The sequence below is a fragment of the Pipistrellus kuhlii genome, unplaced genomic scaffold (genome assembly GCF_014108245.1).
Source record: "Pipistrellus kuhlii isolate mPipKuh1 unplaced genomic scaffold, mPipKuh1.p scaffold_m20_p_10, whole genome shotgun sequence".
Taxonomy (NCBI): domain Eukaryota; kingdom Metazoa; phylum Chordata; class Mammalia; order Chiroptera; family Vespertilionidae; genus Pipistrellus; species Pipistrellus kuhlii.
The window spans coordinates 51,332,551-51,350,069 of NW_023425405.1; the positions used below are offsets into that span (position 1 = coordinate 51,332,551).

The 17,519-nt window shown below is 40.4% G+C and overlaps 1 protein-coding gene across 2 annotated transcripts in view; it reads left to right on the forward strand.

Annotated features, from left to right (window-relative positions):
• The first annotated feature begins 1,377 nt into the window (after nt 1-1,377).
• Nucleotides 1,378-17,519, forward strand: part of PRKAR2B (protein kinase cAMP-dependent type II regulatory subunit beta) — a 56,430-nt gene continuing 40,288 nt past the window's right edge. Inside the window, exon 1 of one of the 2 annotated variants that reach the window (XM_036429724.2) lies at nt 1,378-1,948. In XM_036429724.2, coding sequence (XP_036285617.1) covers nt 1,630-1,948 — 319 coding nt within the window. In that variant the 5' untranslated portion in view covers nt 1,378-1,629. The remainder of the gene's footprint in view (nt 1,949-17,519) is intronic. The other variant, XM_036429723.2, reaches the window with a different exon arrangement.

Sequence of the window (17,519 nt, forward strand, 5' to 3'; positions counted from 1 at the left end):
GGCCAGGTCTTGAGACCTGCCAGCCAGGTCTAGGGACCCTACTCATGCAGGAATTTTGTGCACTGGGCCTCTAGTTTACAAAAATATGATGGTCATTGTGGAAAATGAACTATGTGTTTTTAAATAGCACTTAACTGGTAAAAGACAATTGTATAATTCAAAATTGTAAACATTTGCGGAACTAGCCTCATTTAAAAAAATCAAGATTTCTACTTTGAAAACACACATCTCTAACTCTGTTCTCCTTATATTGAAGCATTCAAAATTAGTCAAGGCCTAAGGGAAAGTCTTAAAATGAAGAATAAGAGTCCAAGCAAGCAAAGTTTTCCTTGCTTTGGGACCATCTGTCCTAACTAGGACATTTTATTCTAGTGTCTGCCTTGTCCTATTTGAAGGGTATGAACTAACTTCGACAAGTGCCTCACAATAAATGGTGCATTTGTTTCAATAAATATTGTAGTAGTCAATGAATAGGGTGGAAATGGAATACTAGTATCATGAGAGCAAAACATAATAGACCAAACGGATAGAGAAAAACTGGATAAAATGTGGTTGGGGGGAAAAAGAAGGCGTGACAAAGATGGGAGTGGGGTGGGGGGGAATATTTCTTTGTCCACCTGAGAACCAGTGCCACTCTATGACTTTTAAATATATATATATATATATATATATATATATATATATATATATATATATATATATATATATATAATTATTTTTTACAGAGAGGAAGAGAGAGGGACAGTGTTAGAAACATCAATGAGAATCATCGACCAGCTGCCTCTTGCACACCCCCTACTGGGGATGTGCCCACAACCAAGGTACACGCCCTTGACCCGAATGGAACCCTTGACCAGAATGGAACCTGGGACCAGAATGGAACCTGGGACCGGAATGGAACCCGGGACCAGGGAGCAGGCCCATGTTCTATCCACTGAGCCAAACCGGTTTCGGCTGACTTCAAACAAAAGACGTCGCCAACCCTTATCAAGGCAACTAGATTCTCGGGAGAAGATAAAACGCCGCCGCCGCCAGCACGGAGGTGGCGACAGAAGTTTCCCGGCGGGAACGTGGCCCCGCGGCTCCCGCCCACTCCGGGGCGCGCGGACGGACAGGTGGCCGGCGAGCGCCGCCGGTGGAGCGGGAGGGACGGGCACCGCCCCGCGCCAAGGCCGCGCGCCGGAGCCGGGCTCCCAGCGAACCCGCCAGCGCCCGCCGACGGCCGCGAGCCCCGCAGCCACCGGACCGGGGGACGCGCGGCGCCCGCCGGCGCGGTTGCCATGGTTTCCGGGGTCACGTGGGCGCCGGCGGGCGCTCCCGGCCGCGCGCCTTGGAGGGCCGGGGGCGGGGCGCCGGGCGGGGGCGGGGGAGAGAGAGGAGCGGCCGCGGCGGCAGCGGGAGGAGCCGGAGATGCAGCCAGCCCTCCGCGGGCCGCGCTCGCTCCGCCGCCGCCGCCGCCGCTGCCCCGAGGAGGAGCCGCGCGCCGGGCCAGCCGGGCCGCCGGGCCCACCGCGCCGCGCCTGCCGCCGGTAGCGCCGCCGGCACCGTCCGCCGCCGCAGGGCCGGACGCCTGTCCGGGGAGGGGGCGAGGGCGGCGCGCCGGCGCCCGCCGCCCGCCAGGCCGGCAGGATGAGCATCGAGATCCCGGCGGGGCTGACGGAGCTGCTGCAGGGCTTCACGGTGGAGGTGCTGCGGCACCAGCCGCCGGACCTGCTGGAGTTCGCGCTGCAGCACTTCACGCGCCTGCGGCGGGAGAGCGAGCGCAAGGGCGCCGCGCGGGGCTCCGGCCATGAGGGCAAAGCCGCCGCCGCCGCCGCCGGGGGCGGCACCCCCAGCAAGGGCGTCAACTTCGCCGAGGAGCCCATGCACACCGACTCCGAGAACGGGGAGCCGGAGCCGGAGCCGGAGGAGGAGGACGAGGCCGCCGCGGACACGGTGGCGTTCAACGGTGAGGACCGCGGGCCCCCCGATCGCCCCCTCTCCCTGCCGCCTCCATCCCCGGGGCCCCGGATCCGCAGCTCTCCCCCCCTCCCCCCATCCCTCTGCCCGCGCTCCCCACCTTCCTGCCCACCGCGCCCACCCCCTCAGCATCCATTTCTGTCTTCCCCGCTCGCCCACCTTTCTACCCCGCTCTCCTGCCATGCTTCCCCCCCTCCGTCCCCTCCCTTGCAGGTGGGAGCTGAAAGCTACCGGTTCTCAGCCCGCCTGTCTGTCCCCTCTCCCTCCGGTGCTGGGCTGGGAGCCCGGGGGAGGCCGGCGTGGGGTGGGCATCCCTCTGCAGGACCGCTCTCCCGGCGGCTGGAGGACGGGGACCATGATGCATAAAGGAAACGGGTCCGCTTAGAGCGTCCTCGTCCAGCCCTTACATGTTTATTAACGGAGTGTCCAGAGCGAAAAGGCCAGGGGGTGTCCAGTTGCATTGGCTTTGTGGTGAGGAGAGCACCTTCTCCGAGAGGGGCGTGAAATTGCAGAACAGAATGTATGGTGACAGCGTGGACATTGTCGGAAACAAAGTAACCTATTATTTTCCCATGTGCCAATACCCAAGCGTTGTGTTCATATTGGACACACTTACAAGAGGATCCCTTTTGTAAGCCTGGGACACACAGGGTCTTTGGGATGAGGAAACTGGCTCATAATTTGCAGTTGTTGTTTTGTATAAAACAAATATTGAATGGTTCGGTGCCTTAGTGGGGGGAAAGAGTGTGTGAAAACACGTTAGGAAGTTTTCGAGAGCTTGTTAGTTGTCTTCAGAATGAAAAGCCAAGGAGGAACTGTAAGGACTGTGCCAGGCATTGAATCTGGAAAGAATGAATGGGAAAGAAAAAGGGATTTTTCTCAAAGAGCTGCTCCTGTCAAGTTCCACCCCTCCTGCTTACAACCCTCTTTTCCTAACACACACACACACACACACACACACACACACACACAGTCTCCTGCCTCTATTTACACAAACGCCTAATACCCGTCTTCGTGGCATCCCAAGCTGAAACAACATGGTGTGCGCTGTGCAGGGGTTTCTCTTTGTGGTGGAAGGCAAAGATGCGTTCAGCAGCGCGCCAGCTTGTATTTATTTACACTGCTTGTGGTTTGTGCCGGCAGCACGTCTCATGTAATGAAAACATGTTCGAGTGTAATTTTCTTGTGTACGTGCCTAGGAAGGTGTTTCTTTTCTTTGCAAGATTGTTGCAATATATTGTAAAATGAATATACCTTGAGCTTCTTCAAAACAGTCACAGAATCCCTGGAAATTAGTGCTTTGTGAAGATACAGGGAAAGATTGTTACTTAAATTTTCTTTTTTAAATCAGCCTTAATTGTTCGTTTTTGCGCAAGAATTTAATCAAGTGCTTTATTTCCCAGGAACAAGAAAAGGATAAAAGAATACATATTATAAACAGATGCGACGAAGAAGCCATTAATGGGTGACACAAAGGGCAGAGGCATCTCATACCTTTTCTTATGCTTCCAACATGCACATGCACACATGTGTACATACATATGCACATGCACACACACAAAGGAAAAAGGGACTAGTTTCCAAGGTTGGAGGAAATTAGGTACCAAGGCACTTGTTAAAGAACCTATATATGGTCAATACAATATGTTGTTAGTATAACTAAAATATTTTGCTTGAATAATGCTTTTGAAGTACTTGGCATTGATGACTTCATTTTTCCTTACAGTAATGTATGTTATACACAGCAGATTTCATTTCTATTTTGGAATGAAAAAATTACTTATTAACTTCTAAACATCAGAGATCATTTATATGGTTTTGTATTCTCCAAGGAACCTTTATTGCAAAAATTACTCAGTGTGAGTTTTAATACATAATTGTTAACCATTTGCCCTTTTTAACCCCAGACCTAACCCTGAGGACTTAAAACCTTTAACTGCAACCAAAAACAATTTGATCATCACACACATACACATACACACACACACACACACACACACCCCATCAGAAACTTCGGCAATGGTACTTCCCTCAATTAGGTGCAGTAGAAAATACCTAGTATTTTCTATTATACTCAGGTCTCTCTCTCTCTCTCTCTCTCTAACTAAATTATTTTGAAACCTGGAATTTATAAACAATTACAGGTGCCCTGGCCAAGTGGCTTAGTTGATTAGAATATTGTCCCATGCACCAAAAGGGTTGTGGCTTCGATTCCTGGTCAGGGCACATATCTAGGTTGTGGGTTTGAACCCCAGCCAGGGTGTGTACAGGAGGCATCCGATTGATGTTTCTCTTTCTCTCTCTCTCTCTCTCCCTTTCCTCTCTCTCTAAAATCAGTTTTTTAAAAAGCACACACACATCCTTAGGTAATGATTTAAAAAAACACACACAATAATTACAGGTTACTAAGGGACTGGCAAACTTTTTTGTAAAGGTTCAGACAGTAAATACTTGAGACTTTGTGAGCAACATTTGGTCTCTATCACATTCATTTTTTTCTCATGTTATTTTATTTCTGCTAATTCTCACCCGAGGATATTTTTTCCATTGCTTTTCAGAGAGTGAAAGGGAGAGGGCAGGGGAGAAAGAGACACATTTGGATTGGCCCACATGTGCCCCGGGGGTGGGGAGTGAACCCACAACCCAGGTACATGCCCTTGACCAGGAATTGAACCCTTGATGTTCTAACTACTTAGAACACAGGCCAGGCATATTCTTTTTTTTTTTTTTTAAACAACCCTTTGAACACATATTCCCACTGGAGGTTGGGATTATACAAAATTGGTCACAGACCAAGGCCATAAGTGTGCCAACTTCTGGTCAGAGATGGGGGGAAAAGTCAAAGTGGTGCCATCGGAAAACAAACCGACTGGAGCCTGTCAATTTCATGTCTAGGTCCAAAACAGTGCCAAAATATATTTTTTAAAAATACTGGGTAATTCTACTAGCATGGTAGAGAAGAAGTGCTATCAATAGAAGATAAGTCCTAACTTACTATGACACACACACAAGACCAGCTGGATCAGTTATTCTTAAGTGTTAGTATGCATGTCAAGGAAGTTTGATTCGGAAGTGAATATTTCCAGGTGCCGTTCTTAGAGAGCTTTCTTGGGCTGGGACATGGGATCCCCCTGTCCCCCACAGACATGCCTGATCTTTCTGATATTCACAGTTCCCTGACCTCACTTGGAGAAACATTGATCAGCAGTGATGATGATAATATCTTTCTCATAATAACAGTTAAAAATAGCTGCCATTTATTGGCATTCATTGTGCACTAGGCACTAGCTAAATGCTCCAATTCATTATCCCAGCCTTAGGAGAAGGAGAAGACTGTCACTTGCCCAATATTTCACAGCTAGTATGCTACAAGACCAGGATGGGAACACAGGTAGACTTGGCTCCATCCCTATACTTTTACTCCCAGCTTTTATCTCTGGGAGGGGATGGGGCTGGTGTCATCTGAGGGTTTTTTATTTGTTTGTTTGTTAGTTTTAATGTCAAGCTCTACCTTAATGTGGTTTATCCTTAAAGCTCCGAAAAATTAACTCATCCATGGTCACACACAGAGGGCTAGTAAGTAGCAGAGCCTGGTTTCTTACATCTCTCTGATCCAAGCCTATCAAGGAGTTATTCCTAAATTAAATTCATACAGGTCAGGTTTTCCTGGTTATTTTTCCACTAATGGTGATAAAATTGCATTGATTGGTCCATCTCCATTCTCATGAATCGAGAGAAGGGGCGAATAGGCAAGTTCTTGACTGTGAAACTGGTACCCATTGACTCCCGTAGGGGATCAGGCATATGACAGTGACCTCTCAGTGTGGAGGTTGAATCAAACAAGCCAGCAGGGTCTGTAGCATGGACATTGATGGCACCAGCTCAAATAGAGGGGTGAAAGTGGTCTTTACTTTTCTGCTGGTCGCTTTCCCATACCTCTCCAATTTTGTTCTAATTTTATCACTTCTAATTTCTGTTTTTCAGTTTTCTGTCAATTCTGTTTCAAAGGACAATTTTAGGTGTTAGAATAATGGCATATGGAGATCCCCCTTTTAGGGAACTGTTGAGGTCCTAAAAAAAGCTATTGCAATATAATGAAGACTCTGCCTCCCTCTGTCGCAGTGTAGAAAGTGACTAGAGCTTGACCTGTCACTTCTGAAAGGGTAGTGTCCCCAGACTTAGAATTTATTAGAAGGGTTTAGAGCTTACAGGCCAAACAGTTGGATTAAACCAATTTGTAGAGGAATCTATGGTAATTACAGGTTCCCCCCATCCGAAAGTAGAGCATTCCTATGAAATCTTTTGAAAAGTGAAAAAGCAATTACAATTGAACCTGGAACAACAGGAAGGGGGGCGGTTAGGAGTGCCAACCTCCCATGCAGTCGGAAATCCATGCATAATTTTTGAGTACCCCCAAAACTTAACCACTGATAGCCTTCTGTCGAGTGGGAGCCTTACTGGTAACATAAACAGTTTATAACACACACATTTTGTATTTTATGTGTGTTATGTACTGTATCCTTACAATAAAATAAGCTATAGAAAAGAAATTTATTAAGGAAATCATAAAGAAGAGAAAATGTTTCTACATTATTTATGGGGGGAAAAATCTTCATAGAAGTAGATTCACATACTTCAAACCCGTGGTGTTCAAGCGTCAACTGTATCATTAATTAGTATGGAAAATGTATTGACCCAAAAGGTAACCTACCAAATCATGCCAAGTAGCACATAAAACCTAAAATAACACTAACTTATAATGAAAGCAGTGCCATTCTTGCTACTCAGGGTGTGCACTACCTCTATAATGGCTTGCTGAACTGTTTTTGCTTTTCGCCTTTTTTTTTTTCTTTTTTTCTTTTTTCATGAAAACAAAAATCCTCTTTGTATTTTTTTCAGTTAGTGAAAACAGATAAGAACTAATTGCAGGTGTTTTGTAAAAGCAAAGTGGCATAAACATTAACTTTTGAAAAGAAGAGGATACCTGTAGTGGTTTTATATAGGCATCATTGTAAGATATTGCGTTGCTCAATAATTTCTTCAGTGAAATTGCTGAATTTATAAAAATTAAATAAAATTCGAAAATACTCTGATAAATTGACAAGTGGCCAGAACATAATGAATAATATATGGGTATATGAAAAGCAATCAACCTGGGAGAAAACCAAACAAATATAAAATATGGAAGTGATTTCCTATATCATGGAAGAAAAAGAGCTACAATCCCAAATGGATACACAAGCAAAAAAAATATAGAACCATACATAAGAAGCAAAGTATATAAATAGGATTTTACCATGTAAAACCTATGACTCAGACCTATATCAAATATTTGTTGGAAGATCTTACTTTTAATTTTTTATGATTTAAGGGATCCTTCAGAATCATACAGAATATTGGAAAGTTGGAGCTTGTGATGGTGGTGGAAGTGGTGGGGGTGGTGGAGGAGGAGGAGGGAGTGGTGGAGGAGAAGGAGGGAGGCTAAGAAAACATTTATTATGAGAAGACATGGTTGAAGGAGAGTTGAGAAGAATGGTCATGTGTCCAGAAAAGTTTTCTTAGATGATTGTGAGCAAATACCTGTTAGATACAGACTTAGAAGAACTAAAGCTGCATTGTGACCCGAAGAATAAAAGCCAGATTCATCTGTTGAAATGGTTTATGTGGTCTTCTTAAAATGAGCTGATGGCCAAGCAGTAAGGACAGTAGACAGATTGACTTCCCAAGAATCCGCTGTGGAAATATTCTTAACCATGCTCATCCTAGGATGAGAAGCATGTTTATTTGTTGAGTTCATGGCCTAACTGGTAGCAATCATAGCTCTAAATAATTGTTGCTTTGGTGATTTATTAAGTTCACCTCTGTGTGCCTTTATATAAGAACTTGCTTTCTCTGTGGTGACTAGAGATTATTAAAAGACAAAGCAACCAATCATCAGCTCTTGCCTCCTGCTTCATGTAGCTGCCAACAGTTGTGGCTACCTTAAGCAACTAACTGAAAGTTAAAATATTTTATATCATCAACCTCTCAAATACATTTAACTGGTTTGAAAAAAATGTTCATGAAAGTCAGCTTTTTTGGATTACCTTTAAATTCAGGCAACATTTATTTTCTTTTATATATGAAGTGCTGTGCTAGGCATGTTGATATGTTATCATACTAATAGTACCTACCTCATAAAGTTGTTACAAGGATAAATAGATTAATATTTGTAAGGCTCATAGCAAACATTTCAGTGCACACAGCAAACATTGGTTTCATGTTAAACGAATTATCTCATTAACATGAAATCTTACAGCAGTGTAAGCTTTTCTTGCAGAAGAGCAATTTGGTGGAAATTAATCTGGCATTTGCACTTTTTAGAAAGATGAAGTAGGAAATGAGTTTATGTGCAGTTCTACTTAGGATTTAATATGCAGTTATGTTGCACAGCTGAAAAACCCACATCCTTGCAACTCGTAATTTGTAGCTAAGAGCCCAGGATTTTGAATGAATGCGACTTAATTGTCTTTGGCCATTAGAAATTTATGTGACAGTTTTAAATAGATTACATCATTCATGACAAATGGCTAAAATTTTGAAGCCATTGTTTTACCTATGAACATAAAACAATAATATTAGAGATTTGAAAAATATTTTTTAGCTATAGATGGTAATGGTGATTTTCAGAGTAGATAGTTAAGGCCATTTTCAATTGATTTTGGAGAGAGGGAGAGAGAAATAAAGAAAATAAAGAAACATCAGTGTGAGAGAAAAAAAACATTGATCAGCTGCCTCCTACACACTCCCTGACTGGGATCAAAACTCACAACCTGAGTAGGCGCCCTGACCAGGAATCGAACCCGCCAGCCAACTTTTGGTGTATGGAATGACACTCCAGCCAACTGAGCCACACTGGCCAGGACAAAAACATTATTAATTTTGCTATTAGTATTAAGTGAATTATTTTAATAGTGATATTAGAAAACCAAAGGACTTAAAACTGCCCTTTTTCAAACTCTTATTCATATATATATATTTTTTTAGGTTTTAGGAAAAGGGAGGGGTGAGGTACAGGGAGAAAGGCAAGGAGAGGGAGGGATGGAGGAACCAGAATAGAGAGAGAGAGGAGGAAAAAGGAGTAAAATCAGTTAGGACTTATGAAGGGTTCTTTGAGTGAATTATACTTTGTCTGAAGACAGGGCATGGAATATGAAAACACTAAACAAAAATTGAAGCATTGGATGCTGGCATGTGTCTACTTAAGAATCAAGCCATTGCCAAAACCGGTTTGGCTCAGTGGTAGAGCGTCAGTCTGTGGACTGAAAGGTCCCAGGTTCGATTCTGGTCAAGGGCATGTATCCTCAATACATTGGTTGTGGGCACATCCCCGGTAGGGGTGTGCAGGAGGCAGCTGGTTGATGTTTCTCTCTCATCGACGTTTCTGGCTCTCTATCTCTTTCCCTTCCTCTCTGTAAAAAATCAATAAAATATATTAAAAAAAAAAAAAAGAATCAAGCCATTACTTAATGTGATAGTTATAAGCTTTCCATTTGAGGTTGCACATAAAGTAATGGACTATGTCTGGGTGGGACTGGAGCAAATACTTAATGATTATTTATTATTGCAAATCTCATTTCATAGACCTCAGTAAATTTCCAGCTTTCAAGGTTTTGTTCATAATTGTGTCAAACAACAAATGTGTTTCTTTTTAAACTGTAAATACTAGCAAGAGACCGTGGAATTGATCGATGAGTTTATTTGTAGCCCACTAAATAATTTAATAAGAGCAGTAGCAATGGAGGGGGCCTGTGGTGGAAGGTGGGATTGATATACTATGTGAGAGTGAAGAATTCAGTTAAGGAGATTGAGTAACTGACTGCGGGGTCTACTGTTTTAGTGTCTAGAGTCACATGATCCCAGAAAGGGGCTGAGACCTGGGGAAGGAATATGTGAAAGCTGGAAGGTAGGATGCCATGCTGATCCACTCATCGACTCACTGAAGAAATTTTTGAGAGTCAACGCCTCCTTTTATTTTTTAAGAAAAAATTATTATTCTCTTAAGCTTTCCATCTCCAGACTTCTTAAGAATTAGTCCTTTTGTTAGAGACTGTCTCATAGATAGTATATGTAATCTATTTTATTTAACAGGTAGAGCAGCTGGGAGCCAGGGAAGTTTCTCATTCAAATATAGTTGGTTTTGAGTTTCTTCTACAGAGAACTGTCACTTACAGTTTGAGTGCTATTTATATTAACTTATATGCTTCAAATTATTTCTGCCTTCCATCAAGGTGATAAATAAGGTTTAAAAGGCTAGGCCAGCGATTTTCAACCGGTGTGCTGTAAGAACTTTTAAAACATGCAATACCTGACTATTTAGTCGGGGGCACTGACCTCTTTTTTCTTAAATTCTAAAAAAAAAATTACAACACTCAACATAATAGCCATCCAGTGTGAAAGAATTAAAATGTATACCCCCCCCCCTTTTTTTTTTCAGGTCGGCCAAAAATAATATATTCTTTTGGTGTGCCATAGAATTTTAGTAATTAGCGCTTTTGTGTATCATGAGATGAAAAAGGTTGAAAATTACTGGGCTAGGCTAAAAAAGAAGTGCTTTTGTACTTTTGCCTTCAAAATTAACTTTTTTTTTTCTCATTGATTTTTTAAATTGCAGTGAAATCTCATTTTAGGCTTTATTTTTGTATTGCTTCAGAAGAGAGTATTGAAAAGAAAAAGAGTGCAGAGATTTTTCTGAGTCGGGTGAATTATGGTCATCAACATTGGCCCTGTTCTTACTGTCCTTGCACTCATTCATGCCATTAAGTTTTTGGTTGGGATAGTCCCACAGCCCTACAGAAAAATCTCAGTAAGATGCTAATCCTTATCTTTATTTTACGGGGGGCTAGTTTTGTGTTTCAGAAATTCAAAATGACTCAAAACTGTTCCATTATGTAATTATTTTGTGGAAAGAATTTGATCTAAAATTTGTAGGTCATGGCGTACATGAAAACAAAACAATCTTAAAAAAAGATATATAAACACAGTTGGTGTAACATTTATAAATGTTTCAGTAATAGCCTCTGCCATGTGTAGCTTAATATGTTTGGAAACTAAAATAAAATTCATTCCAGTTGCTGCTGTTTAAAAATGTTTCTGTGATTTTAAAAAAAGACATAAGGTCAAAATATAAACACATGTTCCACATAAAAGTGGAGCCAAGAAGATATACTGTATACAGTTATTCCTGTATCCGTTTGGGTAGGGACTGACATTGTTTAGTTTACATTAACTGTTCCAAGGCAAAATAGTTCATGGCAGTGATATTGAGGGGATTTTTTTTTGGATTAAAAAGAAGGAAAAAACTTCCATTTGTTTAAATATATTTCAGGCCCCAAAAGCATCATTCCAAAAGATTATCTAAATTAAAATGTGACTCAGCTGTTTCATTTCAGTTACTATAGAAAGCTAAAGTTTGTGAAATGATATTTTTTAAATTTAATAATTGTTAACATTTTGGCTGCTTAACTACCAGACATTGAGAAAAACAAAAACAAACAAACAAAACCTGCTTATACATCTTTAGCCCTCCCCAAAGTAAGTGGTGAAGTCAGGATTTGAACCCGACAGTCTGAGTTCAGAGCCTATCTCCTTAACTATAGTACATATACTTCATTTTCAGTAATTGTTATTGCAGTAACATGGCTGAAAAGAACCACATATCTAAGATTAAGCTGCCTATGTTTCCTTCTAGATATACGCAATCTAGTCCAGTTAAAATTTTTCTGTCTATTCCATTCAAATTAGCACTTCGTATACTTTAAAAACTCAATCAAAACTGTTTTGATTATGTACCCTCATTAGCAAAACGCAAAGAACATGGGTACATAGGCTTGTCTTGCTGGTAAGGAGTTCATCTTCTTATGACCTACTTAAATTTTCCATATTACTGCTTCTGCTTTCTTGAGCCTCATGCTTGTATGTTGCCATGAACCCGTTTCTACCGCCCTGAGTGCAGGCTGCCTTCCTCCCTTCACTGTGTGAATCCTGCCTGCCCCTCCAAGCTCACTGGCTCTGTGGAGCCCCCAAGTTTCCCTCTCACTCCAGCACAGACCGCCCCTTTCCTTAAAATTCACATGAACACATCTGCCTGCTCACCAGCCACCTCTCCTATGTGCTTCAGTTGTCTAAGGATAATTTTGTCTTAAACTGAATGTGTTATCTTCTGCCTCAGTTGTAATTCTTTCTTGTGCACACATATCCCCCCCCCCCCCCCAACCACCACCCCTGCCACAGTCCACTGATTTGATAGCATGATCAGTTAAAGCCTCTTCTTAAACCTGTTGTTTAAGGAGAACAATCCCATATTGCTTTTAGTTGCTGAAATTTTAGCGTAATGACAGCCCACCAGAAGGTCGGGGGTTTGGTTCCCAACTAGGTTGCCTGGGCGTGTGTGGGAAGCAGCTGAGCTGATCACTATTTCTCTCTCTTCCTCCCTTCCTCCCTGCCTCCCTCACTCCATCCCTCCTATACACACACACTTCCTCCCTAAGAAAGGAAAAGAAAGTGATGACAAAAAAATTAGAAACAGTGGAAACTTAAAAAAAAAAAAATTGTCTTCACTTTGGCACGGACTCTGGGTTTGAATGCTGGCTCTGCCGTTTATAACGTGGAATCTTGAGCAAGTTACTTTACCATTTGTGCCTCGATTTCCTCATCTATGAAATGGGAATAATGATAGTACCTACCTCAGAAGGTTGCCATAAGAATTGAATGAGCTAGCACTGTCTGGCATATGCTCATTGTTATGAGTTTCATAAGGAAAGAAGAGAGGAAGGAAGGGAGGAAAAGGGGAAAGAAAAGGAAGCGTAAGCTTTCAATGTCAGTGAGAACATGAGAGTTTTTAAAAACGAAGTTTGATGGGAAATATAAGAAACAAGAGGTTGCTTTCAAGGCAGTCGTAATAGTAACTTAAAAAACAACCACCATGCTCCTTTAAATCTCAAGCCCTCCTTTAATTGACCTTGAAATACAAGGTAAGTAGTCTGACTTTATTTTTATTTTAAAGCAATGGGGTAAAGTTTTGCTTCATTTGCACAACATCTCCTATCCTGAGAATCAGTGTTTAACTGATAGAATAAATAAACGTGTGTTTGCAAAATCTCCAAGTTTATGATTTTATTTAAGTCTTAACAAATTATCTTATAGCACCTTGGGAAATAGTAGGTAGGAATATTCAAAATCATCACTTTATTTAAATGAGGCAGATGTTTATAGTAAAAACATTAATATGTGTCTGAAGTAGAAATTAATTGGAAAAAATTAGTTGCATTAAATTGACTGTTAACATTTTTTCATGTCATAATATTTAGGAAAGTAAGTTTAAGGGTAGGACAAATTTATACTTAAGTTTTACATTAGAATGTAGTTTTATTCCCAAAACCCATAATTCTGTACTTGCTCCACTACAAATTGCTAGCGTAATAAGAGTTTTAAAAGGAAAGAAAAGACAGTCCTTTTGAATAGCTGTTTTTATGGAGGTATTCACAGGTCTTTAATTTATTTTTATTTTTTATTTATTGATTTTAAAGAGGTGGTGAGGGGGATCAAACCTGTAATCTTGACATATTGAAGTTATGCTCTTGCCAACTGAGAGCTACCCGGCCAACGCTTTGATTTCTTATTTGACTGTCATTAATAGCAGTTTAATGATTTTGATTTATAATAATTTCTTAATATAATTTCCTTAAAAATAATCCAAAGTATTTTAGTATTTGAATTTTAACATTCATTTGTGAAAAGGATATTTTGTAAAAAGTATTTTAGCAACATGTTTACCATTAAAAGGGTACAAAGTTTACCCTGGCCAATAGGGCCCAGTTGTTTGGGTGTTGTCCAGTTCACCAAAAGGTTCCTGGTTTGAATCTCAGTCAGGGCACATGCCTGGGTTATAGGCTCGATCCTTGTTAATGGGCATGCAGGAGGCAGCTGATAGATGTTTCACTATTACGTAGGTGTTTCTCTCCCTCTCCCTTCCTTTCTCCAGGAAAATCAAGAAAGAAAAAAAATCTTTTCTTTCTTAAAGGTGGTACAAAGTTTCAGCTAATGCAGATGAATGAGTTCTGGAGTTCTAATGTATATATTGGAGATGAAAGTTACCAATACAGTATTATATACTTGAAATTTCCTAAGAGGATAGATTTTAAATTAAACCTCCTTTCTCTCTTCTCCCCCCACCCCCTCTCTCTCTCTCTCACACACACACACACACACACACACACACACACACAATGGTAGCTAAGTAGAGGTGATATATAAATTATTTAACAAAGGAAACCATCAACAAAATGAAAAAACAACCCACTGAATAGAAGAACGTATTTGCCAATATATATGATAAGGGCTTAATATCCAAAATTTATAAGGAATTCATAAAACTCAACACCAGAAAACCCAAACAACTTAATTAAGAAATTGGCAAAGGATCGGAATGGACACTTCTCCAAAGAGGACATACAGATGGCCAATAGACATATGAAATGATGCTCAATGTCACTCACTAATCATGAGAAATGCAAACTAAAACCACAATGAGGCATCACCTCAACCTGTCAGAATGGCTATCATCAATAAATCAACAAACAACAAGTGCTGGCGAGGATGTGATGAAAAGAAAGCACTAGTTCATTGATAGTGGGAATGCAGATTGGTGCAGTCACTATGAGTTTCTCAAACTCAAAAACTATGGAGTTTCCTCAAAAAATTAAAAATGGAACTGTTTTATGACCCAGTTATTCCACTTCTGGGAATATATCTGAAGAAACCTAAAACACTAATTTGAAAGAAGGGGATAGGGGAGGCTGGGGGGAGGTCAAGGGGGAAAAAAAAGGAGACATATATATTATTTGTAATCCTTCAAACAATAAAAAAAAAGAAATGCAGTGAAGATTAACAACAACAACAAAAAAGAAGGTATGCACCCCTATGTTTATTGCTGTGTTATTTGTAACAACCAAGATTTCTTTTTAAATATTCTGATTCCTAATCTTCTGTTGTAATATGCACTGAAAAATTTTTTCTCACAGTCTTAAACTTTTTGTTTTTGTTTTTGTGACTTTGAGCAGAATTTCTTAAATTTGAAGTAGTCTAACATTTGTCCTTTTCTTTGCACTTATGCTTCTTCGGCCTTAAGGAATCCATCTATCCCCAATTTTTTAATGTCTTCATTTTTTAATAAATATTAAAGTCTTGAGTTTCAGACTCAAGGTTTTAGTCCATTTGTAGCTTATTTTTGTGTATGGAATGTGTATGTTTTTAATAACTGGGATTTTTTTCTATTGCAGACAGAATGGGCAAAAATAGGTTTATTGTTGTGAGTACATGAAACAGTTTATGCTTGTATTAATTGTATTGTTTTCCATATAAACAACTGTGAACCTACTTTTGTCCCAGAATATATAAAAGGAATTGGTCAAACTCGATAATAAAAAGCCCCTAATCGAACTGAGCAGCAGACTTAGCAGTGCAATAAAGAAGACATACAAATGGCCAATAAGCACATGGGATGGTGCTCAGTATTTTTAGTTACAAAGGAAATGAAAATTAAAACCACAGTGAGATGGCATGAAAGACACACTACAATGGCTGAGATAAGTTATACCTTATGTTGCCTATGAGAATATAAAATGGTATAAACACTTATTAAAACTATGGGATTTTATAAAGTTAAACATTCACCTACCTGGGACCCAGCAATCCCACTCTAGTCATTTACTTAAGAGAAGTGCATATGATCACAAAAAGATGTATGTGTGTGTGTGTGTGTGTGTGTGTATCTACCTAATAAAAGAGAAACATGCTAATTGACCATACCTTCGTGATGCTTACCAGCCAATCAGGAGTGAGAATGCAAATTAACCCAACAAAGGTGGCAGGTTAATTTGCATACACAGGTGCAGAGCGGCCATGGTAGGATGCTTGCGTCATTGCCATGGCGATAACACAGGCATTCTCCACCACCCCGGCTGTGCCAGGCCCCTGAGCAGCATGGGAAGGTGGAAAGGCGGTTCCAGCCAGAGTGAGGGTAGTGTCAGCAGCCAGGGAAAGGAAGGCCCATTCTGGCACGAATCTTCGTGCATTGGCTTCTAATATTAATATATATATATATATATATATATATATATATATATATATATATTTATTTAATATATACTGTGTTTTCCAGCGTATAAGACAACCCCCTAATTTTACAGTAAAAACATAGGTTTAGGCCTATATTCGCTGTATAAGACTACCTCCCACTTCAAAGAAAAGACTTACTTTGCAGTCAAGATCTGCAGGTAATTTTTATGCAATTTTGGTCTTTTGTCCCCGGTTTTTGGTTGACTTTTTTTTGTTTCAAACGTCGTCTTATACGCCGGAAAATATGGTGTGTGTGTGTGTGTGTGTGTGTGTGTGTGTGTATATATATATATATATATATATATATTTATATATTTATATTTATATTTATATTTATATATATTTATATATATTAAATATATATTAAATATATACCGTATTTTTCGGACCATAAGACGCTCCGGACCATAAGACGCACCAGTTTTTAGAGAAGTGAAATGAAGAAAAAAAGATTCTGAAACAAATAGTGTCCTAAAATATTTTATGTGCATTAAAACCCAACATCACAGTCATAAACACATGTAATCAACCCTGTAAAGTAAACAGCAGCATTTAGAACCATTTTAGAGCCGGGCAAGCACACAGAGACCACACAGAGCCAGGCAAGTAAAAAAACTTTTTTTTTAAAGTATATGTGTAGGCTATATTTGGACCATAAGACGCAGGGACTTTCCCCCCCCACTTCTGGGAGGGAAAAAGTGCGTCTTGTGGTCCGAAAAATACGGTATAAATTGGTTTTGTTTTGAAGGTAGGTGATTTATTTATTTATTTATTTACTTACTTACTTACAGAGGCTTTATTCAAAATAACCCAAATTAGAAACAACCCAAATGTCCATCAACAAGAGAATAGATAAGCAAATTGTGATTTACTCATACAGTGGAATACTATTTAACAATAAAAAAAAATCATTGGCTGGGACCGGTTTGGCTCAGTGGATAGAGCGTCGGCCTGCGGACTGAAAGGTCCTGGGTTCGATTCAGGTCAAGGTCATGTACCTTAGTTGCGTGCACATCCCCTGTGGGGGGTGTGCAAGAGGCGGCTGGTCGATGTTTCTCTCTCATCGACGTTTCTAACTCTCTGTCCCTCTCAATTCCTCTCTGTGTAAAATCAATAAAATATATTAAAAAAATCATTGATTATTGATCCTCTCAGTAGCAATAATGAATCTGACATTTATATGAAAATCGAAGATAGGTAAAATTAAACTATGGTGATAGAAATTCTAACAGTGATTTCCTGTGGCATAGTGGGTATTGGCTAAATGGGGGCTCATGGAACCTTTTCAGAGTGTCAAAAATGTTTTAGATTTTGATTGAAGTGTTGGTTACATAGGTGTATATGTTTGTCAAGACTTACTGAGTTGTGCATTTCATTGTATGTCAATTTTTCATCTTGATTTT